Source organism: Gallinula chloropus (assembly GCF_964237585.1).
Source record: "Gallinula chloropus genome assembly, chromosome: 1".
Classification (NCBI taxonomy): domain Eukaryota; kingdom Metazoa; phylum Chordata; class Aves; order Gruiformes; family Rallidae; genus Gallinula; species Gallinula chloropus.
Genome location: NC_140085.1, coordinates 40,985,904 through 41,013,179, shown reverse-complemented (window position 1 = coordinate 41,013,179; position 27,276 = coordinate 40,985,904). Strand labels below are relative to the sequence as shown.

The 27,276-nt window shown below is 42.2% G+C and overlaps 1 protein-coding gene across 1 annotated transcript in view; it reads left to right on the top strand.

Moving 5' to 3' along the window:
• Positions 1-1,368: 1,368 nt before the first annotated feature.
• ASZ1 (ankyrin repeat, SAM and basic leucine zipper domain containing 1) overlaps positions 1,369-27,276 on the top strand; it is a gene marked incomplete at both ends in the record, with an annotated part of 42,885 nt that continues 16,977 nt past the window's right edge. Inside the window, 6 exons of the mRNA XM_084279837.1 lie at positions 1,369-1,476; positions 3,064-3,160; positions 8,838-8,960; positions 11,921-12,032; positions 24,854-24,965; positions 25,226-25,360. Of these exons, the coding sequence (XP_084135963.1) occupies positions 1,369-1,476; positions 3,064-3,160; positions 8,838-8,960; positions 11,921-12,032; positions 24,854-24,965; positions 25,226-25,360 (687 nt within the window). The remainder of the gene's footprint in view (positions 1,477-3,063; positions 3,161-8,837; positions 8,961-11,920; positions 12,033-24,853; positions 24,966-25,225; positions 25,361-27,276) is intronic.

Here is a 27,276-nt window from a genome sequence, read left to right as displayed (position 1 = left end):
ATAGGCCAGGCTCACCTCACAAAGTACAGCTGCCTAGCCTATAGATGCATCACAGAACAGTGGGTGTTTGTAGGGACCTCTGGAGACTACCTAGTCCAAACCCCCACTAAAGCAGGGTTACCTAGAGCAGGTTGCACAGAACCGCATCCAGGTGGGTGGTGAGTATCTCCAGGGAAGGAGACTCTACAACCTCTCTGGGCAGCCTGTACCAGTGCTCTGGCACCCTCAGAACAAAGAAGATTTTCCTCATATTCAGATAGAACTTCCTGTGTTCCCGTTTGTGCCCATTGCCCTTTGTCCTGTCACTGAGCATCACTAAACAGAGTCTGGCTCCATCTTCTTATCCCGCATTTATATAATATTATATTATGATGAGATCCCCTCTCAGTCCTTTCTTCTCCAGAATAAACAGACCCAGCTCTCTCAGCCTTTCATCATTAAGATACGCTCCAGTCCCCTTAATGAGGCTGGAGAGTTGGGCAGTAAGAAACCAGATGAGGTTTAATAAAAGCCAAGTGCAGAGTCTTGCACCTGGGGAGGGATAACTGTTTGAATCAGTACAGGCTGGGGGATGAGCTGTCAGAGAGGAGCTCTGCGGAGAAGGACCTGGGGGTCCTGGTTGATGACAGGTTGGCCATGAGCCAGCAGTGTGCCCTGGTGGCCAAGAGAGCCAATGGGATCCTGGGGTGCATCAAGAGGAGTATGGCCAGCAGGTCAAAGGAGGTGATCCTCCCCCTCTATTCCGCCCTGGTCAGGCCCCACCTGGAGTATTGTGTCCAGTTATGGGCTCCCTGGTATAAAAAAGACAGGGATCTCCTGGAGAGAGTCCAGAGGAGGGCTATGAAGATGATTAAAGGACTGGAGCATCTCCCCTGTGAGGAAAGGCTTGAATGAACTGGGACTGTTCAGTGTTGAGAAAAGAAGACCAAGAGGGCATCTTATTAAATATCTGAAGTGTGGGACACCGGAGGAAGTACCCAGCCTCTTCTCAGTGGTCCGTAGAGACAGGACAAGGGGCAATGGCTGCAAGTTGGAGCATGGAAAGTTCTGCACCAATAGGATGCTCTCTTTCTGGGACTGGGGGAGCCCAGAACTGAACACAGCTCTCCAGCCGTAGCCTCACCAGGAGAACAACCTCCCCCGTTCTGCTGGCCACGCTCTCAAAGCCCCCTCTGGCCACAAGCCTTCTCGCGGAAGAGCTGCCGGCTGCCCACCCCCCGAGGAGCGCCGCCGCCCGCCCCCTCCCGCGGCGCTGAGGGACGGCGGCCACCCCACGCGCCGCCCCCCTCGCCACACACGTCACAGCCTCGCGGCCGCCGCGCGCGCGCAGCGCTGCCGGCCCCTCGTGCGCGGGAGCCGCAGGGCGCCATGGCCGACGTGCCGCGGAGACCCCGCCTCATGGCAGGCGGCACCGAGGACGAGGATGACGACGACGACGTTTGCTGGGATATCGGCGTCGTGCGGTCTGACCCGCAGGTGGAGGTAAGGCTCTTCGCTCCCGGCGCACCCCGGCTGGGGCCGGGCGGTTTCGGTGGGGTGATGCGAGGGAGGTGGCGTCGGCCGGGAGCGGCGGTGAGGGGAGCGGGGCTCGGCGCGCCTCACGGGAGAGACGGCATCGGGACGGGCTGCGCCTGCCCCCGCCTTCGGGGTTGCTTCCTAGCAGGGCAGTCGTGGCGTGCCCTCGGGCCGGGGGTAAAGAGAATCGAAACTGGGAGGTGGTCTGGTGGGGTCTTCTTACGTAAAACCTTAATGTCTCCTTTTAACGCTTTTCTCTCCTTTGGTAGCAGGCCCTGCTCACTCTTTCAGCATGAGAATAAATTTGAAAGCGACCAGAGGCCTATAAATCTGGCTTATATCTGAACTCCGAGTCTCTTTCTTGCCAATATGAAGACTTAAGTGGTTTTATCATCTTTGATAAGCGTGGTGCACCCTGACAGTGTGAGGCAGAGGGAGATTCTGCAAGGCTTCTCAGCCCTTAGTTTCTCTCATGGCTGGAATTGGAAAATGGAAATGGCTGGATACTTGCAGTACTCTTACTAACAGTTGTAGCAGGTCTTTCAGTGGCCTTGATTTTTAAATCAAAGTTCCCATCTGAACAGATGAATTATTTGGAAACCGTAGGCTGAGTAGAACAAATATAAGGCTTAAATTATTGTAGTGGCTGTTTTTCAGCACCCATTGGCTGTTTTGTTAACACCCATTAAAATCTTTGCAAAAGTTGTTGGAAAGATAGACTTTGGTGTACTGGAGGAAACTGTAGAATTCTGAGTTTTCAGGATACTATTTTAAAACTTAGCATTAAATATGACTTCTTTCCATACCCACTAGTTTTTGCAAAGGACTAGTGAGTAGTCCTTCACTTCTTGGTGTGTTGTGTGTAATCTAGGTAATGCCAGTAGCAATCTTCAGCTGCATCTGCAGCTTTAATGAAAAACAAATCTGTGATGCTTCTGAAAGGAACTTGAATCAGGACACTCTCTGATGCATAAACTAGTCTTTTGGTCAGGGCATTCTTAGCCAAATTACTTATGAGGCAACAACACAAATACCTCTGCCACTGTGCAGGAGTAGGAGGAAAGAGGAATGGTAACCTTTTCCAGCAGTGGATTCATGCTGTATCAAGCCATACACCGTGGCTTTGATCTGCATTGCCCCAAACTGTAACTTTTACATCTGATCATACTAGATGTAATTTTTCATGCTCTGCTTCACAACATGTGAAATGTCCAAAAAAGGTAAAGATGCTTTAAAGATGTTCAAAAGACAAAAAGGAATCTTAACTGAAATGAAATACCATTAAGAAAAACTGTAGGAGGATAGCAGGTCTGTTGAGAAAAGCTTCATTCTCTGAAAATGTAAATAGCTTCTTTCTGAAAAGTTAATTTTAAAAAGTTAATTTTTACAGTAAAGCCTAAGCAGGTCAAGAGAGATGGAAGAAGAAAAATCCTTCCACGCCATATTGTCCTAATAGAAATCATTAGTGCTTTTACACTGACATCAAGCTATAGTTTTTACCTTGAAACAGTTACTAGGTTTTAATTTAACTTTTCTTTGCTTATCTAGCCGTTGGATGAAATATTGCAGGGAGACAAGAATGAAGCGTTAAAGAAGGCTCTGTTTTGTGGTGATGTGTCTTTAATTGAAGAACTCTTAAACTCAGGTCAGTCATGAAGTTGAATATTTTTAATTAAACTTTGCAAGAATTCTAAAGTTTCGAAGCTTCTAGTTTCAAAATAATGTGTTGAATGAGTGTAGGAATATGTAAATGTTGCCAATACAGGATATAACCTTATTTTAATGATTAAATTACTTTTTCAGCAACCCAGATTCCTTCTAATTTACATTTATTTAATCAGGTGCCCTGAAAATTGAGAAAGCTGTAATGTGTGAACTATGAAATAAGGTTTCTCTTTGTTTTCAGATGCATCTTTATCCTGAGAATATCTATTACAAACATCGAGTTTGAGGTGTTTGAGAGTGAGAATTGGGGGGTGGGGTGGGGAGGTGTCTGTGTTTGGTGTTGAAGGTTGCTGAGTGGGTGGGGAGGGGAGGCTGGTGGGGTTTTTTGTTGTTGTTTTAATGCTCCCCCAGTTTGGAAATTCCATTTTTAATTTATTTACACACACACACAGAGCACTGTTAAGTTTCTGGTATGTGCCCTGTGTACTACTGCTGCCCTGGCAACATCAGCTGGACAAAGATTTTGTGATTCTGAAAGGTCTGATAGGGTTTATGTGGCATTTGTCACCGAGAAGTAGTTTGTCTAAACACTGAAAGCCTTTCTCCCTGTTCTGTTACTCTGTATTTCTCTGTAATGTGTTTCTGTAACTCACTGTTAAGAGGATTGGATCTCCTACTGAAGCATCCAGGGCAATCAGGAACCGCATAGCTGAGCAGACCTGCCTGGTGATAATTGTCAGGAAGTTCTGCTTCAGCAAGCAAGGAGAATATAGTAGCCAAGCGCTTGTTCTTTGAGGAGAATCTGTCTTATGTCTGGAAGAAAGTAGTTTCCTAGTCAGCAGTGGGGTTTTTTGAGTGTTAAAACAATGGTATGACTTGCCTTTATAGAAGAATAGTTTATCACCAGAGTGGGGAAGTTTTCTTTTTAAATTGAGTAAAAACTATTGCATAAGCTGAAACACTGAGGTATAATACCGAGTGAAATGTACCTGCCTTGCCTTGAGAAAATATCTTACTTGTAGGTAGAGTTTTTAGTGATGTGTATGCGTTGGATTGCTTAACTGTTTTGTTGCATATAATAATATGCATGTAATAAGCAGTTCTGCCCTGTTGCAAGATGATGATGGGTATCTGTAAGAGCGTAAGGTCAATCCAAAGATTCCTGAAATGCACAGGGCAGCACCACCAGGGAATATGTCACTTCTTGAAAATGTAATTAACAGTAAATTTTGACCCATCCAGTACTGTCCTGCAGAGCAGTAGAACACAATGGCTCTCTAACAGGGAGGTGTTTCTGAAGAAAGGTAGCTTTGTCCCAGATTAGATCTTTGCCTGGACGGTTGCCTTCCGTTAGTGTATGTTCAGTAGAGCTTGTAGGAGGTTCACTACCAGCACTCGACCAAACTCGGGGTTTGTGTTGGAAGTGGATTTCCTAGCAACATTTGTGGCACTTCTTTGAGGTAGAATGAGAACATAATGTCTTCTGGCTTGCCTAGACATTGATTTAAGAATCAGTGCTGAGGCAGTTTTTCAGAACTCCTTTAGGAGATGGACAAGCACAAACTTCTCTTAGTCCTTGTATAAAATGACAACTTACTAAGAAAAACTTCCTGAAGTCCGTGTTACAAAAAGTTATCCAAGCACGTGGCAGGTTCAGGGGTGACTTTCACAGTTTGATCTGCTTTAGGAGTAAACCACTTTACACCATATAATAAATATCTTCAGGTCCCTTTCAACACAGTATATTCTATGATTCTGTGACAATTTAGGCTGATTGAAGTTACAGCTACAGTCAGATCCGCTTCCCTGCTTTCATTCAGCAGTCTGTTCTATTCCTATCTTTGCATGAGTGCTGGAGCTCATCTGATCTTTTGTGAGCCAGCTCAGGGACTTAATGTAGTGGTAAACTACAGGAGTAGTGGGATGGTGTGTGTGAATAGTTTTTTCAGCCAGTTTAGGACTCTGAACCCTGAGTCAGATGAGAACCATTGCTGGCCCAGCTGTGAGAGACGTCAGCACCTGTGATTTAACTCAGCTTTACAGTATTGTTAAACTACAGTGCAAAGTACTGACATATGTAAAAGAAAGCAGTACTTTTGTTAGAGAGAAGTCTTCTAGAATGAAGTCTTTTAAAAACTTTTCCCTCAGATAAATTTGGTCTGAATGTGAATGGATTCTAATACTAGCAACTGTGAAAGTCTTTCAAGACCTCATTTTGTGTGTGTGTGTGTGTCAAACATGGAATTATTTAGCATAAAAAGCTGTACGTAGAGAGATTGATCATAGTTCTTTAGGCATTACCTTGTTAACCTTTTTGAATTTGAGGTTACATTTTTCTGTATAAAAACAGCCTTTCTGCCAGAACTGTTATTAGTCACAGTCAACAAAATATCTGTAGGAGGTACCAGAGAAGCTGTAGTAAACACAGAACATCGTTCTTCCATTGCCCTTCTCTTATTTCAACGTTATTGGCGTACTTCATACAGTTTCTGCTGTAGACCATGTCTGAGACCAGAATGTATTTCTGCCCATTGCTGGTTAAAGAAGATGGTTGTATGTAACTTGGGTTGTAAGAAAGAATTTTTATCTGCTTTGCTTCATAGTCAGAATTCTTAAGGTTACACGACTAGAAAAGCTCCCCTGCTTATGCCCACGAAGGAACACAGATGGAGAAGCCCAAGTAATACTGTGGCCCAGCTCATCCTAGGCCTGTCCTGGAAGCCTTAGGCCTATCACAGGCCCAATTCTGCTAGTCCAGAGGAGCAGAGAGGCCCAAGGGTGGGCAGGTACCCAAGTTATGGCCTCAGAGGAAAGGACTCCCAGGGTTGTCACAGGGCTTTTGTGCCTGGGTGCCAGCAAGTGTAGCTGTAGTGAGCAAGAGGAGATGTCAGCCACTGGCTTGGTACCAGGGGTCAGAGGCTTGTCTGTGGTGCCAGCAGCTGGAGGAGAGATACCTGTCCTGGAGGGGAGCAGGATGAGACCACTGATGTTTGTGGTCTCAAACACGTGTGCTGTTTGTTGATTGGTGTGGCTGGTGTTGTGTGGGTGTGTGCCTGTGGGGAATATGTGCTCAGTGTTGATACTGGTTAGACCTCGGGATGTGGAGTTGCAGCAGCCTAGCCTCTGTGGAAGTTGGATCTGGCCCCATTTTTCACTACAAGTTTTTTTTTTTCTGGGCCTCAGTGTTGTCTTGCAGGACTTCTTAAGGGTCATTTAAAATGCTAAATAAAATGCTGCTTACTTCAAGAGCAGCCCATGTAATGAGAGTGTTTTGAGTAGTAACTAGGAAGAAATTTCTGGTTCAGTCAACAGCTGTATAACCATGGAGCCAAGAAGTAGCACGTTTCAGTTTTCTTTTCTTGGTCTTCTTCTGAGACTCTGATTTGCCCTGTGACTTTAACACTGTGTGGTACTTTGTGGCAGTCACTACAAAACAGGCAGGAGGAGACCATACAGGACAAGTAAGCCATAAAGTACCTTTGATATTTTGCTGCCAAAAAAGACCATTTTACTTCTAGGACTCAAAAATAAGCACCAGCATCATGGCAGATACTATCTGCTCTACATATAAAGAAAGCAGCAAGGAAAACATCTTCTCAAGAGTTTTTACATGCCTTCCACTTTTGTCACTGTTGTTCAGATAGATATGTATTAAAATAAAAAGCGTTACATGGGCTGTTTTTCTTCCTAAGAGGAAAAGGGATCTATTAAGGCTGACAAGCATTAGCTTTCTGACGTTCTCTTCCTACTAGAGTTACTGCACTGGGCTGTTGGCTACCAGACTTGTAAATTCTTGAAGTGACTCACATACAAGGAAGTTCACATATGGCTGCTAAGGGATGTTTGATGTTCCCCTCATAGAACTTGGCCGAGTTTTTCAATTAAGTGTTCTGTATACTGCAGTCAACCTGGCATGTTGTGTCATAAAGGACTGCAGCTAATATGTATACATTGCTAAGAAGATTTGATCATAAATCTTGTGGCTTGCAACTGTTAGAGGTGTTGAGTGCTCAACACTTGGTTTTCATTGAATGTTACCTCTTTACTCATTGCTACTGCAACTCCAGTGGTCTTTAACAGTTGAAGAATCAATGCCACAGCAGTGCCCCATTACTCCCTCAGGTTTAAGGACTTTATGTTGCTACACAGCACATCTGTGACAAACTGCTAAGGCAGGGAAAGTAAATAGACATTTTGCAGGAAAATATATGCATGTAGTTCAACTGTGACAGATTTCTTAGGACAGCTTTTTTTTTTTTTTTTCCCCCATGTTGGAGTAATATGGAGCCAGCTGATGGAAACTCTTACAGAAGAAGTAATATTTGAGAAAGGATTGAAAGAAAGATGTTTCCTGTTATTTGGAATTTGTCAGATTGTAGTGAGCTGAGGAGTGTGCAGCTGCCCTCTCTGGGAGGGAAGGGGGGAGGAGGGAGGAAACCCCCACAAAAAAGCCCAACCCAGAGGCAATCCTTTGGTTTGGGACAGGGAGGGTTTACTAGGACAGCAAAAGGAGGGAGAAAGAACAATAGCAGGGCTCTATAGAGAAACATACAAAACTGGTGATGCACAGTGCATTTTCTCACTGAACTGCACAGCTTGGGCTGTACGGCTCAGAGCCATCCCCAAAAGCTGGTCTGTCCCCCAAACCAAGTGGCCTGGAGCCATGCACCCCTCCTGCACCAGCCCCACTTTATGTTGAGCATGATGTCATGGTGTGGAACACCCGCTTTGGTCAGTTTGAGTCACTGGTCCTTGCTGTGTCCCCTCCCAGCTTCCCTGGGTCCTCCCCCCTCATTAACAGGGCAGCATGCAAAGCTGAAAAGTCCTTGACCACTTGGCAACAACTGAAAACGTCAGGGAGTTATCAGCACTGCTCCCATCCTAACTCCTAAACATTACATCAGCTGCTTGTCATTCTTTGTGATTACCAGTCAATAGAATGATAGCTAACTCTATCCTAGTTGAACCCAGGACACAGATTAATATCTCAGTCTGGTATTTGGTCGATTTGGGAGGCCTGTCTGGCAAGCTTACTTCTAGCCACAGAGGAAGATGTGGCTATTACAGAGTAACAAAACAGATCTGATGATGGTGACTGAATCTTGCCTAAATTTCTTCATTCTTTTGAGATAATACTTTGTTAGTACAGTGCAAAACTGCTATCTACTAGTTCAGTCTTGCAAGACAATGAATGAAAGGAGCTGTGAAGCAGGAAAACTCTAGTCAGTGTGATCTTGGTTGCCGGACCAGCAAGTTGCATCCACGGCATTCCACTGGGCTTGGCCAGAGTTAAAAGTTTTCATTTTGAGTGAGGAAATCTATTGCATCTAAGTGGGGAAAACAGAGATTGTGTGGCTTCTCTGAAATTATTTATGCAGCTCATTAATTATTTTTCTTTAGTGTGGTATTTCTGTGGTGCTTAATTTATTGGATTGAGAACTGAGCTTCCTTGGTGTCAATTCTAAAAGGGTTTTTTTTGGTATTCTAGATAAAGGTGTATTAAAAAAAGAAAGAAAATGATACAAGGCACTGATCTCCTTAGGACTGAATGCAAACAATGTGTAATCTTTGTTATGATACGTCCTAAGAATAAGGTTTATAACATGCATTTTTATTGTGATGCAGTTTTATGATTTTAGTCTCTTAAATTTTGACAGGTATAAATATAGAATCTAGCTTTCATTTTGGCTGGACTCCCCTGATGTGTGCTGCCAGTGTGGCTGATTTTACAGTAGTGCGTCTGCTTCTGGACAGAGGTGCTAATGTATGTTTTGAAGTAGGTAAGAGATGAATGAAAAATACGGGTCAGTCTGCTCATTACCAGACCTTGTCCTATCCTTACTCTTTTTTTTTTACATATATTGGGGGTGGGATGGGGGGAATTAACATTCACAGTGAAACTGGGAGCTAGTCTAGCTTCCACAGTTTCCAAGTAGTAGTTTTAAAGTAAAAAGTGTGTTCTTGGAACTGACTTAGAATCACTAAACAGGTTTTCTCGTTCTTTCTCTCTTACTCTGTCTTCACTCACCCCCAAATCCCTAAGTACGTTTTTTTAAAAGGCTTGTTCAAGAATTCTAGGATCAAATAATAGAGTTCAAACTTACTTTCTTTGATCCTGTTTTGAAGTATATACATGCAGAAGGCAACTAGAACCCCAAATGAGATATAGCTTTATAGTTAATGGGGAACTCGTGTGGACTTATCCCAAACTAGAGCACGATTTTTCTGTTAAGTGAAAACTCTGTGGTTTTGCCTTTTTCTGCAGGAATCCATTGGAGCTTCCAAGTAATATCAGTTCCTTTGTCGATTTTCATGACTTAATAATAACTTTTCCCTACTTAACCTGTGGTTATTTTCCTTCCTTTTCATTGGGCTGGAGGAATTACCCAAGTTGAGAACATTGCAGTACAGAAGAAACTGCTGTGACACACAGTCCTGCTAAGTACAGGAAAAAAGTGGTCTTACTTTACAGTAACTTGCCCATGTTTGTAATTGTGGACTGAAATGCAAATAGTAAAAACCTGGCTCGGAAGATTTTCTTGTGACTTCTTAACAGCTGATGGGAGTATGAGATTAGAATAGATTGCCTTCCAATAACTCCTTTACCTGTTCATTTTATGGCTGTAGAGAGCTGTAAATGGGGCAGAAACTACTATGGGCAGCAGTTTAGGATGATCAGTTAATCAACATGCGTGGCACTCTTTCTGTGTGTGACCAGCTGTGTTTGTCTTTGTGGCACCTTACTAAGATCAGGTTTTTGGCTCCTTTCCCTGTTAGTCTGTGTAGGGAAACGGTAGCCAAGGCATACATGCAGCAGAGTGCTGTCCAGCCAACAACAGTCTTGTAAGTCGTTGATTCGGGTCAGGCCACGTGTTCAGTAAAGCTGTGCCATCCTAACGTGGTACTAAAAGTCACTGGATGAGCCTTCTGCATTTTTTACATCAGCAGGGAATAACATAAGTGATCCTATACTAATTACCTTAGAATGCTTATCCTAATAATCGTTACATTGTTAATCACCTTTTGGCGTGTTTCAGTCATTTGTTGTGATTTCTTAGCTTTACCCTTTTCAGTAGTCATGAAGAACATGTAGCATTCGCTATGCGACGGAATCAGGACACAGCATCTCTGAGGAGTGAATTCACTGCCTTTTCTGGGTTTTTCAGCTAGGCTGAACATGATCAAATCTTTTGCATTCTTTTACAGTTTTTCTCTGTGAAAGAGAAACCTGAGAATTCCCTTTCTTTTATTGCTCACATGTATCCACTAACAGAAATTAATTTCCCACTCTTTATCACTACCTGAAATACTGAACGCAAATACAACTACAGGTTCCTCCTAATATCATTTCCAGATTAACAGTGCTTATCACTACCTTTGTTCAAAGTCCTGCTATCTTTATGTTCATGTTGTTATTGATAAGCAGGTTAAACATTTTGAGTAACAATCTGTCAGTGAATCAAGTAATTTACTGAAATGTTGGTTGCTTTCTGTTCAGGAGTTTATGACACTCTCTGAAACTTGATTTTTCAAGTGTTAGAACTTCTACAGGAGGTGGTTGAAAATTAAAAGATCATATATTAAAAAAAAAAAAAAGGCAAACTAAGGTCTTTCATTGGAGTGGTGGGGTCAAGAAGTGGTGAGAAATAAAGTAGACCAGATGGGGTGAAGTGTCTAACAAACTTCTCATGTTTGTGTGGTAAGTCTGACTTAGTTGAAGAATAAATGTATTACAGTTTCTACAAGAAAGTTAGAAAGTATACTGTAATAATTCATGGAGTGGTCTGAAGTGGCTCCAGCTAAAATTATACTTGTTAAAACAACTTGTTAAAGGCATGCTCGAACTTGTGAACAAGTTGTGCAATAAGCAAAATGGGCAGTTATTCAAGCAGCAGTCTTCTAATTGAGTCTAGGGCAAACTAAGTCACTAAGGTCCTTCAGGTGTGATGCTTCCCACATCTCTGTAAGAGAACCATGGTAAAGGAGGTCTCCCCTGTTCTGCTGGCACACACCAGTGATGTACAGTTAGTTCTTGTGAATAGAGGTGGCATGAGGCACCTGGTTGGCCTCCGAGCTGGAGCAAACGTACTGGTTCCTCCTGATAAATGTTCTTTAAATCCACCTCTAAAAACATGCTTTTAATCCTCCTCCTGCCATTACTGAACCATAGTAGTCCACTTTAGTAAACACGCTTCCTTCTCCTTAAACCCTGTAATAAAGCCTTGTTACTTCAACTGTCCTCTGTATAGGCTCTGTTCTCCCTGAAATTGATGTTGCTGTGTGTTTATAGTATGTTTCATGCACTTTTTCTTTATCCATTGCAGTTAACTTCCTGTATCCTTTTTCTTGCCTTGACTGTATTCTGGGGAGAGGTGGGGAAGAACGGAGAGTGAATCTACTGGTGTGGAACAAGATTTGAGAAACTAGTTTCTATAGTTAAGATCCTACTGAGGTTTTTATCTACCTAAGAAGTATCCCAGTCTTCAGTAGGAGTAGATGCTTTACTGCTGCCATTCACTGTCATCTTTCTGAGTATCTTCTCATAAGCCTTAATCTTACCTGATAATTCTAATGACTTTTACTGGAAGGCAGAAAAATCTCTTATGCTTTTCTAAATGTTGTAGAGTATCAGAAACTCATTAAGAACTCTAGCAAATGTAAAAGATTTTAAAGGAACTTCTGGATTAGTGTAGCATTTACATTTACATATGTAATTTGCTAACTCTAAGTTTCAAAACAGATAAGTACACTCTGCTGATGGCAGCCTGTACCGCGCATGCTTCAGAGGAAAGCATCCTGAAGACTGTAGAACTGCTTCTATCAAGGAATGCTGACCCTAACCGTGCTTGCAGGTACCCAAGAAAGCCGTGTTGTGAATACAGCATAAAATTTAATATTAATACACGGAGACATCTGTATAAACATATCTGGTGTTGGATAAAATGAAATACACTTCATTAGCTTTTAGTACCTTCTCTGCTACCTGTGGTGTTCAGATACTTATTTCTCCTAGTACAGTCATTCACCTGAGTAAGACTACCACTTTTATCAGATTGAAGTATGTTGCTCAACTGAAGAAGATACAGATTTCAGACAAAAGATAATCTTAATACTTTGGTTGACTGCAGTATAAAGGCAAGAAATAATGTCCTCTGCCTTTTCCAGGTCATATCACCTCTTTAGTGTATATATAAGGATGTAAGTTAATTCCTTATTTTAATTCACGTCTTCCTCTTGAGCTTTTTGTGGGCATCTAGATGTATTCCTTTCATAGTCAGTGTCCTAAAAATACATTAATTTGTCTCCAATATGGAATAATCCAGGTTAAAATAGTTTTAATCTCCTTTCAAAAGCAAGTAACAGCTTGTTTCTTGAATTAGCACTTTGTGTCGCAGCAGTCTGAGGTAGTGCATTGTGAGATGTCTGTAGTTGCATAGTCTGGTGAAATTTTGCATCAAAACCAAACAAATTCTGGTCTGACCCAAGATAAACTGGCCTCCCTCTGCTGGAAAAAAATAGATTGTTTGGGTCAAATTGAAACTGCTTGTGTTTCAGCTGACTGAAACTCATTTTTTTTATCACAGCTCTTTCACCACATCTGACGATAGGTGGATTGTGTGGCCCTCTAAAAAGGAGCAGAATTGGCAGCCTGTTGCTTCTCATTGGTAGAATTCAATTACTCTGGGTCCTGAGCCTTGATGTGAGCATAGTACTCGTAGACAAGGAGGACACGTAGTTGTGCTGAAGTGCCACTGATGACTGGTACCAAATTTAAAAGCAAATTTTGTTTGCTCTTATCAGAGAGGCTAAAAATTCTTCATGAAAGAAGAGAAAGCTGCAGATTGTGAAATAATTACTGATTGTTGCTGTCATGTAGCTGGGTGTTGGGCTAAACATCCCGCTTCAAAAAATGGGGGAAGTCTCTGCATTCTTAAACTTTGTCCTCGGTGTTTTAAACATGCAAGACACAGTGAAACGCTGCAGGTTTATGTGTGGAAAAGCCTTTGGCTAAATTTTGGGGGAAAAAATTTTAAAAGTTTGGATTCTGATATAGGAGATGGGGATTTTAAGGGCAAAACTTTATAAATAAACTTAGAATATGTTATGCATAGCTGGTCTTTGTATACAGATGCACACATGCAGGACACTCAGGCCATCAGGCCCAGTCAGCATGGGTTTATGAAAGGCAGATTGTGCTTGACCAACCTGATGTCCATCTATGACAAGGTGACCTGCTTAGTGGACGAGGGGAAGGCTGTAGATGTTGTCTACCTGGACTTCAGTAAAGTCTTTTGACACTGTTCCCCACAGCATCCTCCTGGAGAAACTAGCAGCTCATGGATTAGATGAGTATACTCTTCACTAAGTTAAAAACTGGCCCGATGGCGGAGCCCAAAAGAGTTGTGGTGAACAGTGTTAAATCCATCTGGCAGCAGGTCACAAGTAGTGTTCCCCAGGGCTTGGGCTGGGGCCAGTCCTCTTTAACATCTTTATTAATGAGCTGGATGAGGGGATCGAGTGTGTCTTCAGTAAGTTTGCAGACAACACCAGATTGTGTGGGAGTATCGATCTGCTGGAAGGCAGGAAGGCTCTGCAGAGGGATCTGGACAGGATGGATTGATGGGAAGAGGCCAACTTTATGGGGTTCGACAGGGCCAAGTGCCAGGTCCTGCACTTTGGTCACAGTAACCCCAGGAAACACTAAAGGCTTGGGGTGGAGTGACTGGAGAGCTCCCTGGAGGAGAAGGACCTGGGGGTGTTAGTGGACAACCAGCTGAACGTGAGCTGGCAGTGTGGCCAAGAAGGCCAACAGCATCCTGGCCTGTATCAGGAACAGTGTGACCAGCAGGAATAGGGAACTGATAGTTCTGTTATACTCAACTCTGGTGAGGCCTTATCTTGAATACTGTGTTCAGTTTTGGGCCCCTCACTACAGGAACCATGTTGAGATGCTGCAGTGTGTCCAGAGAAGGGCAACAAAACTAGTGAAGGATCTGGACCACAAGTCCCATGAGGAGCAGCCGAGGGAACTGGGGCTTTTCAGTCTTAAAAGGCTGAGGGGAGACCTTATCGCTCTCTACAACTACCTGCAAGGAGGGCGTAGAGAGGTGGGGGTTAGTCTCTTCTCTCAGAGGAAATGGTTTCAAATTGCACCAGGGTATATATATCAGGAAGAAATTCTTTACTGAAAGGGTTGTCAGGCATTGGAACAGGCTACCCAGGGAAGTGGTAGAGCCACCATACCTGGAGGTATTTAAAAGGTGTGTAGATGTTGTGCTTGAGGACATGGACTAGAGGTGGACTAGTCAGGGTTAGGCTGTGGTTGGACTCTATGATCTTAAAGGTCTTTTCCAACGCAGGCAATTCTGTGATTTTGTGATTCTAAATATTTATTTGCTGTCTCTTTGTTTCCTAAGACCTTGTGCTAACACAAGAGTTACGCTTGTAAGATACAGTGCCCAGTTCCGTGTGTTTTCACTTCTGCAATAGTAGCCTTTCTCCGGTTAAAGAACAGATCAAGTGGCAATCAGAAATGTCATATCTGTAGCAAACACAAGCAGAAGTTACATGACAAGGTCCAGATTCTTCAAAAACTGTTTGTGCAGTCTTTATTCCTTTCCACTATTTGACATGTATATGCATAGTGTAGCATTTCATCATTCAAACTGCTCAACCAGCAGCTGCTGTTCTCTTGGGCTTCTTCCACTGTGCTCTGAAACAGGGATGAAACACATCGAACCAGCTTCTGGGAAGATAAGGGATCAAAACAGACCATCTATATGGCACTGCAGTCCCAGTTCAGCCATTCATTCCATTAGAGCAAGCAGGGTGGTGGTCTGTAGGAGGGCATCTGAACTGAATTGAGATCATGGTGAGCATACTTCCCTGTCAACAGTTTACCACAGGTGTTAGGAACTATGCTTCATGCTACTTGGCTGTGTCCATGCCTAAGAACCAGAATGGTTTTAAGAGGCTTCTCTCTTTTTTTTTTTTTTTTTTTTTTTTGTCCACCAGCACTGGACTGTGTGTGAATGCAAAGCAGAATACTGAACTTCAATGTAAAACAGGATTTGGTATTTATCCTTTCTCTGTTGTATTGTCAGGTCAGCCAGTAGGTCAGACAAATCTTTTTGTCTTAATTCATGCATTGTGCATGGAGAGGACAAAGACCAGTGAGGAACTGTTTTTTGAAATGCAGTCTAAGAAGGAAGGTGGATTCAGGAACAGGAAGGTAGGTAGTTTTGTTGCAGTAGAATAAGAGTACCGAGGAGGAAGTACTCAGAGTAGCTTCCAATGTTTTTTTGCTAAATTAAAACGGGACTGCGTACTGATGGCTGTAAAACAAGTTTTGCTGATGAGAATGTAGCACATCAAAGCATAAGGGCTAACTGAAGAGTTTTAAAAGATCAACAGGTTTCAAGGTAGTGGCTAGGGGAAACAAGAAGGTATTGTAGGACCTGCTTTGTGTAGTCTCCTTAGAGCTACTATAACCCCAGTGCTTTAAGTGAATGCTACCTTGACAAATTGTTGTGCTTACCTTGTATCATTTCCCTCCCTCTTGCTCCAAATTGTAAATTATATACTATATCCTTTAGTAAAACCAGAAATACTTAACCAATCTTTTGTTTTTAATCTCTTTTAACCTGTGGTGCTTTCTTAAAGGTACACTGGTTTTTTTTAATGTTAAGCTGTGATTTTGTTTTAAGCAGAAGGAAACAGCATGACCAACTGATAACTCAGTTACTGCTGATAGGATTACATGTCATAGATTGTTTAGTAAATATGGATTTTAGTGATGACATCCTACAAGTTCTTGTTTACATAAAGTAGAGTAAAAGAAATCTAATGGCTTTGCTGGTAAGGAGAGTGTTTTGAGTTGATGTTTCACGATAATAGCTCTTTGTTAGAAGAACATACAAATAGGTGAATGACTGAAACCTCCTTTATTTTGACACAAGCTCTTTGTCTCTTGTTCTGTATGGGATATGTGGAGGTCTTATTTTGTTTGTGTGGCTGCTTTTCTCATAAAATTTTTGGCACAGATGAGTCCTTGGTCAATGACTGAGACTGTCTTCAGTGTTTCTGCTTGAAAATAATTACAAATTTATGCATTTTTAAAGAAATGTCTTCAGAAAGTCTTTGATTTTTCATTGTTACTGGGTTTTACGGTATTATAAAAACAAGATCTTTGTCTTTTGTTCAGATTAAAATACTTATGCTTGAAGCATACTGTAATTTACATTAGTGCATTTACCAGATTGATTGAGCAGAGATCTGGGTGGACATCAGGGGGAAAAAAAAGGAAGGTCTCTGAGCTTTGGAAGAAGGAGCAGGCATCTCAGGACTACAGGTATGAAGTAAGATCATGTAGAGAGAAAATGAGAAGGGCTAAAGCCCAGCTAGAGCTCAGATTGGCCAATTCTGTGAAAGATAATAAGAAAATCTTTCTACATATACATCAACAGCAAAAGGAGGGCCAAGGACAATCTCCAGCCCTTACTGGATGCAGGGAGAGCATTAGTGACAAAGGATGGGGACAAGGCTGAGGTACTTTGCCTCAGTCTTTAATAGTAAAGTGAGATGTTCCCTGGATACTCAACCTCATGAGCTGAAAGGGAGGGAAAGCAGAACAAAACTCCCATGATCCAGGAGGAAATAGAGACCTATTAGGAAAATTAGACATTCACAAGTCTATGGGGCCGGACAGGTTCCCCTCGAGGGTATTGAGGGAGTGGGCGGATGTGCTTGCCAAACCCCTTTCCATCCAGTCCTGCCTGACTGGGGAAGTTTTGCTCAACTGGAGACTGGCAGATGTTGCACCCATTTACAGGAAGGGTCGGAGGGAGGATCCAGGAACCTACAGACCTGTCAGTCTGACCTCAGTCCCGGGGAAGATCATGGAACAGTTCATCTTGAGTGCTATCACACAGCACACACACAACAACTGGGTGATCAGGCCCAGTCAACACGGGATTACGAAAGGCGGGTGCTGCCAAACGAACCTGATTGCCTTTTGTGACAAGGTGACCCGCCTAGTGTATAAGGGGAAGGCTGTGGATGTAGCGTACTTGGACTTCAGCAAAGCTTTTGGCACTGTTTCTCACAGCATTCTGCCTGGGAAACTGACTGCCACTGGCCTGGACAGGTGCAGCCTCTGCTGGGTAAAAAAAATGGCTGGACAGCTGGGCCCAAAAAGTTGTGCTGAATGGAGCTAAAGCCAACTGGAGGCTGACCGCAGATGGTGTTCCCCAGGGCTCAGTCCTGGGTCTAGTCCTGTTCAATATCTTTATCAGTGACTTTGATGAAGGGATCAAATGTTCCCTCAGTGAGTTTGCAGACAACACTAAGTTGGGAGGAAGTGTTGATCTGCCTGAGGTTTAGGGAGGTTCTTCAGAGGGGTCTGAACAGGGTGGATCTATGGGCTGAGACCAACGGGATGAGGTTTAACAGAAGTACAGAGTCCTGCACGTGGGACATAACAACCCTGTGCAGCACTGCAGGCTTGGGGAAGAGTGGCTAGAAAGCTGCCTGGCGGAGAGGGACCTGGAGGTATTGATTCACTGCTGACTGAATATGAGCCAGCAGTGAGCCCAGGTGGCCAAGAAGGTCAATGGCATCTTGGCTTGTATCAGAAATGGTGTGGCCAGCAGGTCCAGGGAAGTGACTGTGCCCCTGTACTCGGCACTGGTGAGGCTGCGCCTTGAATACTATGTTCGGTTTTGGACCACTCACTGAAGGAAAGACCCGGAGCATGTCCAGAGAAGGGCAGCTAGGCTGGTGAAGGGGCTGGAGAGCAAGCCTTAGGAGGAGCAGCTGAGGGGACTGGGGTTGTTTAGCCTGGAGAAGAGGAGGCCGAGGGGAGACATTATCACTGCCTGCAGTTACCTGGAAGGAAGTTGTAAAGAGGTGGATGTTGGTCTCTTTGCCCAAGCAACAGGTGACAGGACAAGGGGGAATGGCTTCAAGCTGCACCAGGGCAGGTTCATATTGACATGAGGAAAAAGTTCTTCACCACAAGGGTTATTGGGCATTGGAACAGGCTGCCCAGTGAAACAGTTGAGTCACCAACCCTGGATGTATTTAAAAGATGGGTAGATGAGGTGCTTAGGGATATGGATTAGTAGAGGACAGAAACGGTTGGACTCTATGATCTCCAAGGTCTTTTCCAACTTTGTTATTCTGTGATTCCACATATACATGAAAATATAGTCACTGCTCAGGTCTGATGTTAAGTTGCCTGCTTGTTCACTTATGCTTATATTCAGAGCAGTTTTTAGAAGTATCAAAAATGGTTTAATGATAAAAATGTTGGTCTGTTTTGCCCTCCTGAGAAGATGATAATGGAAGGGGGAATTTTTCATCGTAGCATTCCCCAGTTCACAAGGTAGGTCTCACTTCACATTGCATGGTCAGAATAAAGCAATTGTGTAACAACTCGATTTTAGCAAGATATTTATTGCCACGGATAAGATAGTAAATCTGCACTGCCACGTAATAATTTCAAAGACCTTGACATTATCATTGTGTGATGGTTAACCACGCCAAATGACAGACAGTACATTTCCATAAAGGTAAATAGCCTGGGAAAAGTTAATGCACTACAGGTTGGGGGCAAGAAAATGAAGGAATTCAATACTGTTTGAGTTAAGATCTTTGATTCCTGTCAGAGCAAAAAAAGTGTGGTGATGTTCAGCACTTCCACTTCATTCCTCTCAGAGAGTTGTTTTTTCTAGAACTATGAACTCGGGACAAAAAGACCTATTATGTTGCTCAAACATCAGGATAGTGGGATTAAATATAAAGAAATAAGATGTAAAATGACATTTACTGTAGTACTGTATATTCATCATGTGGTCCACACATCTCTTCCCTCCTCTTATCTGAGTCAGGAAGAAGTTAAAAGCGTAGTAAGTGAGCAAGTTCTGTGAGTTTGGAATTGGGGCTTTTGGATGTAAGCGTTGAGTCTTGGTCATCAGATCTTTTGGTAGGGGTAAGGAGTCTAGACATCAAAAGAGTCTATTGTATTTTTAACAGCTAGTAGTGAGTGTTGTACGGTGGTACTAGCAGGCTTACAGCTGTTGATCACAGTTTCTGGGCAGAGATATAAAATATTTGGTGTCAGTAGCAACATAAGTTGCTATTTTTAACAGAGGCATTTTGACGATGTACTGCTGTGTCTTGGAATGTCACCTGAGCAGTCTCTGTGTAACACACAAACAGAACCTGCACTGAAATCCAGTAGCAGCAACATTCTGTCACAGGCATATTAAACTTCCTATCATTGCTGCCAGCTTACCCTGATCGTGGGTTATTTGTATAGAATTGCTTTGGTTCTTTTACATGACAGAGAATTGCCTTTTCTTTAGAAAGGTGGAATACATTTCACATGTATGTGCTGAATTTCTTGACTGCAGGCTTTGACCCCACTTTGAAAGTAAAGTTGAAAACGGCTCAAGAAGTTTCTGATGCTGTGGATAATTCCTTTGTTTTGCTACTTTATGTCAAAGTGTGCATGTTTTACAAGAAAGCCGGTTTACCTTAAAAATGTGATGGAGTGAGGATGTAGGAGGACAGGGCAGGATAATTGGGAATGTCATAGCATAGAGTTCTCCCGTTGTCATTGTTAGTTTTTATGCTAATCCCTTCTGTAATCACACTCTTTGTATTTTTCTAGTCATATAAAGCTAACTTTGTAGCTGTCTGCCTTCCCACATCTGTGTGCTGTAGAACTTAACACAGCTGCCTTTTTTAAAGTTTAAACCGATCATATAAACAAATTCAGAAGCAGAAACATACAAGAACTGGCAATCTGTTATGCAGTCTAAAACTAAGGAACCTGCAAATATGCTGTCACCTCTTTCAGCCCAGCCTTGTTTTTAGATCTGTGTGTTCCATTTGCAGAGGACTAATACCTTGCTTCAGCAGATAGGGCCTGGAAAAAGTATCTTGCAGCTTAGAGCACACTCACAGAATCACAGAATTGTAGGGGTTGGAAGGGACCTCGAGAGATCATCGGGTCCAACTCAAGTATGTTCTCCCAATACTAACTGTGTAAGGCTTTCCACCTCCTCACATAAAACCCCAGTAAAGCAGAAACTGGGAGAATAGTTTTCATTCTGTTGTGGTGGACGCACTGTCACCACTTCATTTCTCATTTCCAAGCTTAATGCACAGTACTGCAGTGGTGAAACTAGGTACAAGAGCTTCTGAAGGTCCTTCTTGGTTATCTGAAGCAGCGTTTGGTTTGCACATCAATCAACTAAAATATATTAGTGTTTTGTAGTATCACTTCCTTGCTTTGGGACCTCAGTAAGAAAGATTGAGGCTAAACTCATATGGTTAAATTGGGTTTTACCTGCTGTATTTTTTCTAATGTTTGAGAGACACTGCTCAGTTAAACATATATCCAGTTGTGAGACCTTACATCCAGCTTACACTTCTCAGGATCTTCAACCTGAAATACTGAGTTTCCACAGATCTTGCTTGAGAGTGTGATCCCAAACATAAGAACATTTGTTTGCCCAGTGGGGTGAATTCTGCACCACTGATCCAGCTTAGTGGTAACAGGCAGTTACTTGGGGCGTGTTGCAGTGAGATAGGTGATATCACTGTAGCACCTGGTTTTATCCAGGGTGGGACCCTCCAAGTGATAGCTTTTGGGGCTCTTCCACTCAGCTTGCTCTCTGGTGTTCATGTTTTACCCCATTTTTCTGACAGGATGAAGATGAAGTGAGCCTGTAAGAACTTCTGATACTGGTTTATCTTAGGATGGGAATGGTTGGACTTGATCTTCAAGGTCTTTTCCAACCTTGTGATTCTGTGATCTTTGTGTAGATGTCATGCATGAAGTCCTGGATGGCAGTGAAAACTGAAAATCCTTCTTGTTTTGTCTTTCTCCAGCCTTAACATAAAAGCAGGGAGACTACAGATAAAAACAAAAGTCCCTTTCGTTTACATGAGACCAGTGAAGAACTTCTTGCTGCTGCACAGCTGCAAGCATATGTAATTAAACAGACATTGTGCTTAATTAATTGTTTATATGCCTTGTAAGACATATTTATTTACTGACTATCTCTTGAGTATCATGTTCAATATGGGGAAATGTCATGTGTCAAACTGTGCCATACAAAAGGACTGCACGGGTGTCTGGACAAGGTCCTCTGCAAGCCAGATTGCTGAAACACAAATGTCTGCACTGCTCCACAAATGACAGAAAGATTCTTTAGCTCTTCTGTCTGGATGGTTATCACTACTATTTCTGTGTACAGTTTGATTACAGTAAGATTTACCCATACATTTAATTTGTCTTCAGCTTTAGCAAGAAACAGTGGATTTGGCATCTTAATGCTTGCTGTTGTGTTTGCTCATGTTCTCTGTGCTGTTAGGAAACAAGATTTGTCTTCCCTAATGCTCTAGTCTCCCTCTTGTGGCTGTACGTGTAAGTTGACCTTGCTTTCTGAGATGGTGCCTGTGCAGCCCGAGTCCAAGGCACTAAACTGTACCCCTTCATAGATAGGGGTACATAAATGCAGTTGGAAATTTCTCCAGCACTATATGTGAGGCTGTCCTAAAACAGCTTGTGGTCTTTGTGATTAGAACTTGACCATTAAAATGGAATGCTTGGAGTATTTATTGCATGCTCATGTTGATGGACCTATTAAATGTCATGTTTATTGGGGTTTATTTAAAAAACAGATAAACTTTTTCAGTGGCTTTGATGTCATTGAGTTGTTGTTCTCAGATGCCATACCTGCAGTACTGTACATCTGTAACCACTGCATGATGTTCTCTGGAGAAAACACTGGACTTTCAGTATTTTCCCATTGAAAAAGCAGAAGGTAATTGTGAGGTAGTAGCTGTGTGCAGGTTGGGGAAAAAGAAAAAACTGAGAGCAGAAGAAAATGAAAATGAAAACAGGCGTGAATGGACTGGTTTTGCAGTCAGATGCAACTCCAGAGTTGATAGTGTGGAAAGTCTCTCAAAGGTTACCTGCCACTGAATAGAAGAAAGTGTAGGAGGGCAAGCACACTTGCATTGGGCAAGCAAGTATGATTTCTGTCATTAAAAATTAGTAGGTCTTAATGTCTGTTTGTTCTTTAAAATATAGATGCCTGGATGTGTCTGCATATAAGTATCTGTTTCTCACATCACTTAATTGTTAAATTACAGGGGCAGTTTATAGACTCTTTTCCTCGATCGTTATAGTAATCTTCATAGGATCACAGGCTAGTTCAGGCCAGAAGGGATTTCAGGAGGTCTCTAGTCTAACTTCTACTTCAAAGCCTCCTCCACTATGATATTGGGCTAGGTTGCCATCTAGTTTTCAAACCCACCACCAAAGATGGAGAATAAAAAACTGAGCAACCAGTTTCACTGATTTACTCTGCCCCATGGTAAAAATGTCTCCTTATATTTAGTCAGAGGCTCTGCTTTTGTGGTGTTGATGGACTAAATTTAGTTATAGATTGGTGCAAGTCTCTTCATTAACAAGTTCCTTTCTCTTACTGACTGTATTTTGAAGGCCTGGTTACCTTTCATTTTACTTACCTCAAGGTAATGAACTTTTTTCCCCCATGTCAGGCTCTTTCAAATTTATAATAGACTGGGTTTATTTTTGTGCACTATTATCTGTGTTTGCATAAGGCTTTAAAATATCCTTTTGTGAATAAGCAGTAACAAGGAAAGATAAGTGAAGCCTTAGTTCTGGCAGTACTCTGGCAAGAGGCAGAAAGCCTGTGTTTTAACAGAGCTGCTGTGGTGTATGTATGCTTTTCAGGGTCCCCCTAGTGATCTGTATTGAATTTAGTAAGAAACACAATCCTGACAAGGCAGAGTAATCTTCTAACAGCAGATTTTTGACACAGAACTGTACATTAAAAGCAATATGGGATAGTTTTTTAGGAAAAATACTGCATTTTTAGATACAATAAACTTTAATGTTAATACCACCAGTAGAATATTTTAGCTTAACTCTGATCACTTCGTAGCAAGCAGAAACTCCACATCTTTGTCTTCCAACACTGCAGACATCTGGAAGGATACTTTTCAACAGAAGCTGTTGAGCAATATTTTTTTTCCTTTCAAAACATTCAGAGCAATTCACAGTGGCTTCATCTTAGAAGGATCTCTAGAAGCATAAGATCAATTTGAAGGTTTAAATTAGGTATTAGGGGGAAGTTTTTTACAGAGGGAGTGGTTAGGTGCTGGAAGAGGCTGCCCAAGAGAGGTGGTGGATGCCCTGTCCCTGGAGGTGTTCAAGGCCAGGTTGGATGGGGCCCTGGGCAACCTTGTGTAGATCCAGGCCTGGAGGTTGGTGGCCCTGCCTGTGGCAGGGGGATTGGAACTCTATGATCCCTGGGGTCCCTTCCAACCAAGACCGTTCTATGATCATTAGACTGTTGTCATCATGGTTTTGAGATGTAAAAACTATACATAACAACGGGGAAGGTGGTGTCTGTAAGTACTCATGACTTCAGAAGTTGTAAGGAATAGTAATATACATAGAGAAAACATCAATACATACACTTCTAGGAACAGAAAACAAATCATAGAAACTTTAAGTTTGGAGCATGGGGTAAAGGCAAGTATTTTTAAGTGCACTTAGTACTTGATAAGGGTTTCAGGATGGTATTTGCATGTAGTTCACTGAAGACTGGGGCGGGGGGGAGGATGGGTCTGAATGTTGGTAAGGTATGTGCACCCTGCACTATTGCATCGCACCTCTGTACACCAGCAAGAGTTGTGGGATTTATGATTCTTGTGTTACTTTTATTAGGGTTTTGCAAGTGCATACACGATTGTTGTTCTTAACAGTCTTCCTGTTAAATTCTGAGTTGTAATTCACCACTTGCCTTCCACAAAACTACGTATTTCTCTTCCGAAGTTTGGATTTAAATTAAACTCTGTGGAGAACTTATCACTTTTAAGAATAACTTTAGAGGCAAAAAATGAAAGACTCTGCTGCTTTGTCTCAATTGAGAGGAAAAAATGGGTGATTTGCTGATATTCTTTACTTTCAGTAGGGTGAAAAATGTGGTCTGCAGTTACGCCCATTCCCTTCCCATTAAGCTGGTCCTGGTGGGAAGTGAGAGGCCTGCTGCTGCTGGGTGGGTGCTAGCGGCAGGAGGCATGTCTTCAACAGCTGGTTTTGTGTAGTTCAGAACCAAAACAGAAATGGTTTAGTCACCAAGCTGCTGTCTTTCATAGCTGAGACGTGTTAAGGTTATCTGTGTTTTAATGTGCTGCTGGAACTTGAGGGTGATAGAAGATGCTTCTATATTTTTATTTATTTTTTTTTCAGAACTTTTTCTCCCAGAAGTATTACAAGTCTACATCTTAAAGTCCTGGAAGAGACTTGTTTAGTTTTCTCAAAGTTTCCTTATTGTGAAGGACAGCAGTTGACTACTTGATTTAATTTCAATCAGGAAATAAATGCTAATTCTTAAAATACTTTAGAAATGCTAACTGGACACAAATGAGTGGCTGAATCTGTGCGTTCTGTTAAATCGATCCTTGTGCTGAAATGTGAACATGGTGTCTGGGACATTTATTGCCTGCCTAGTTCTTCCATAAAACATAGAATCTTTACAGAACTGAGGTGTTCTAGTTGATAAACCAGTTGGGTTTTGATATCTTTAAATATTTTTTTTTCACCTGTTCCCTTTTCTTTCAGGAGACAAATGACTCCACTGATGTATGCAGCTAGAAAAGGCTGTCCTCTAGTTGTTGCTCGTCTTGTTGCTCATGGATCACACTTAAACACCCAAGATGAAAATGGTTATTCAGTAAGTGATTTACTTCTGTATGATGTAATTAATGATAAAAAAAAAATTAAAAGCAAGAACCTACAAACTTGTTTCTTAGCTCAGCTTCCTCAGAAATAGTCACTGGTATATTTGTCTGCTTTAACCCCACTTTGAGATTGGTTTGCATTACTTTGTCTGCAGATTCTGCCATGTTAGAGCTCATGAAGATTGTGTTGGTTGAACCTCTGTTCTTTTTTGCTGCATTTGTAAACTTGGTAAACCAATGTTGTTCTTTGCAGGCATTAATGTGGGCAGCACAACATGGACATAAAAGTGTAATTTTTACATTGCTTGAGCTGGGAGCAGACAAAAATCTGCAGACTAAGGATGAGAAAACAGCAGCAGAGATAGCAAAAATGAATCAGCATTCAGAGGTATTTAACTTCCTTTTTCTTTGAAATGCAGAGTCTGTATTTTGCCTCAAATCGGTTTGTTAGATGTAAAATTTTCTCTAGAAATATTACTTTAAATTATAGCAGCTAGTTGAACACTAGTATACTAACTTTTCATGGCAGTTTAAATAATGTAGTGTTTTGGGAACAGGGTTTTTCCAGAATCTTTGACTTCAGATTTAGTACACAAAACATCATGTTAGTAATGTTGATAGGAGAGGTAGAAAAAGAATATGTTGGTTTTTTCCTGTTAGCCAAAGTATGTGAGAGAATGTGCACATCAAAGTAATTTTCCATATATAATTTCTGATTTAATTTGGAAGTGAAAAGACTAGAGCCAAAAAGGTGGGAGGGTAGGTACTGGCCATCTTCAAAATCCATTCTTGAGGGGGGGGGAAGGTGTAAATTTTGTCATCACATCATTGGAAGAGCAGCCACTAGCTATCAGTGTAAAGAGAAAGCTGCTGAAGTCAGCTTATATAGTCTCCTAATTTGATCTGTTTACTGTTGTTACCGACTGATGAATCAATCAGACCAGATTTCTGTGCAGTTTGCTTTGAGTTGCTCTTACCAGTGATGTGGCTTTTTCCTGTGGCTCTTCATAAGTGTGTGTGGATTGTAATTTATTTTAAAACTTTCCTTTCTCTTTTGTCAGACTCCAAGGCTAGGCAGGAGTAAAAATGATAACTATGCACAGAGCTGTCAGTGTAGGCTAGCAAGATCAGTGTTTGAGGCTCAGTGATCTGTTAGCTCAGGTTACTGAAAGGGGCTACGAATGCTTTCTGCCTTTGATAAATGACTTGTGCAGCAGGCTGTGGCCATATAATCTTATAACATGACTTTGACGTGGGGAGAATATGGGCTACTCACACTTGAGAGGTGGGTCTTGCCTCTTGACCTGTGAAGCACTCACTTTTACACAGTTGCCACAAAGTCTTGCAGGTGGCATTGAGATATGTAATGGTCATGAGGCTCTTCCAGCTTGGGGGTTGGTCAGCTCTTCAGGCTGTTGACAGCCCCTTAGGGTGCCATATAGACCTATGTTTGCAGAAGCCATGTCTGAGAGGGGAGATATTTTTCTTACAGATTGTACTGGATTTGGCTAGGATGGAGTTATTTTTCTTCCTAACAGCCTGTGTATGGTGCCGTACTTTTGGTTTGTGACCAAAACAGTGTCGTTAACACACCAGTATTTTAGCTATTGCTGAACAGGCCTTGTGCAGCATCAAGACCTTCTTTGTTTCTCACTGCCCCTCACTCCTAGCAAAGTAGGCTGGGGGTGAGCAAGAAGCTGGGAGGAGGCACAGCCAGGACAACTGGCCCAAACTGACCCGAGAGATGGTCCAAACCATTTAATGTCAAGCAATAAAATTGTCTGGGGTGCTTTTCTGAAGTAGCCATTGCTTAGAGACTGGCAGGGCATTGGTCTGCTGATGGGAGATGTTGAGTGGTTGCCTTTGCATCACTTCGGTTTTGGGGTTTTATTCCCTTCATTTATTGAACTATGTGTCTCGACCCACGAGGTACTTTTACCCTTCTGATTCTCCCCCATTCTGTTGGGGAGAGTGACCGACTGACTAGGTAGGGCCTTACTTGCCAGCCAGAGTCAACCAACCACACATACATATGTATGTGTGCGTGTGTATATATATATATTTAAAAAACATGGGTAGTCACCTGAATTTCAGGAGACTTGACTTCATTACTCCTTTTAGTTTATTGAGGTTCTACTTGTTTTGCTGGATTTTCTAGTAACTGTCTCAAAAGTCACACGAGGCAATTCAGTTTCTGGAATCCATCACTGATGCGTAGGGATGTCTGGCAGAAGACTTGCTGCTTTTATCAGCTGAAAGAATCCCTGTCTGTCAGATATAGTTAACTTGGATTGTCAGTTGTTG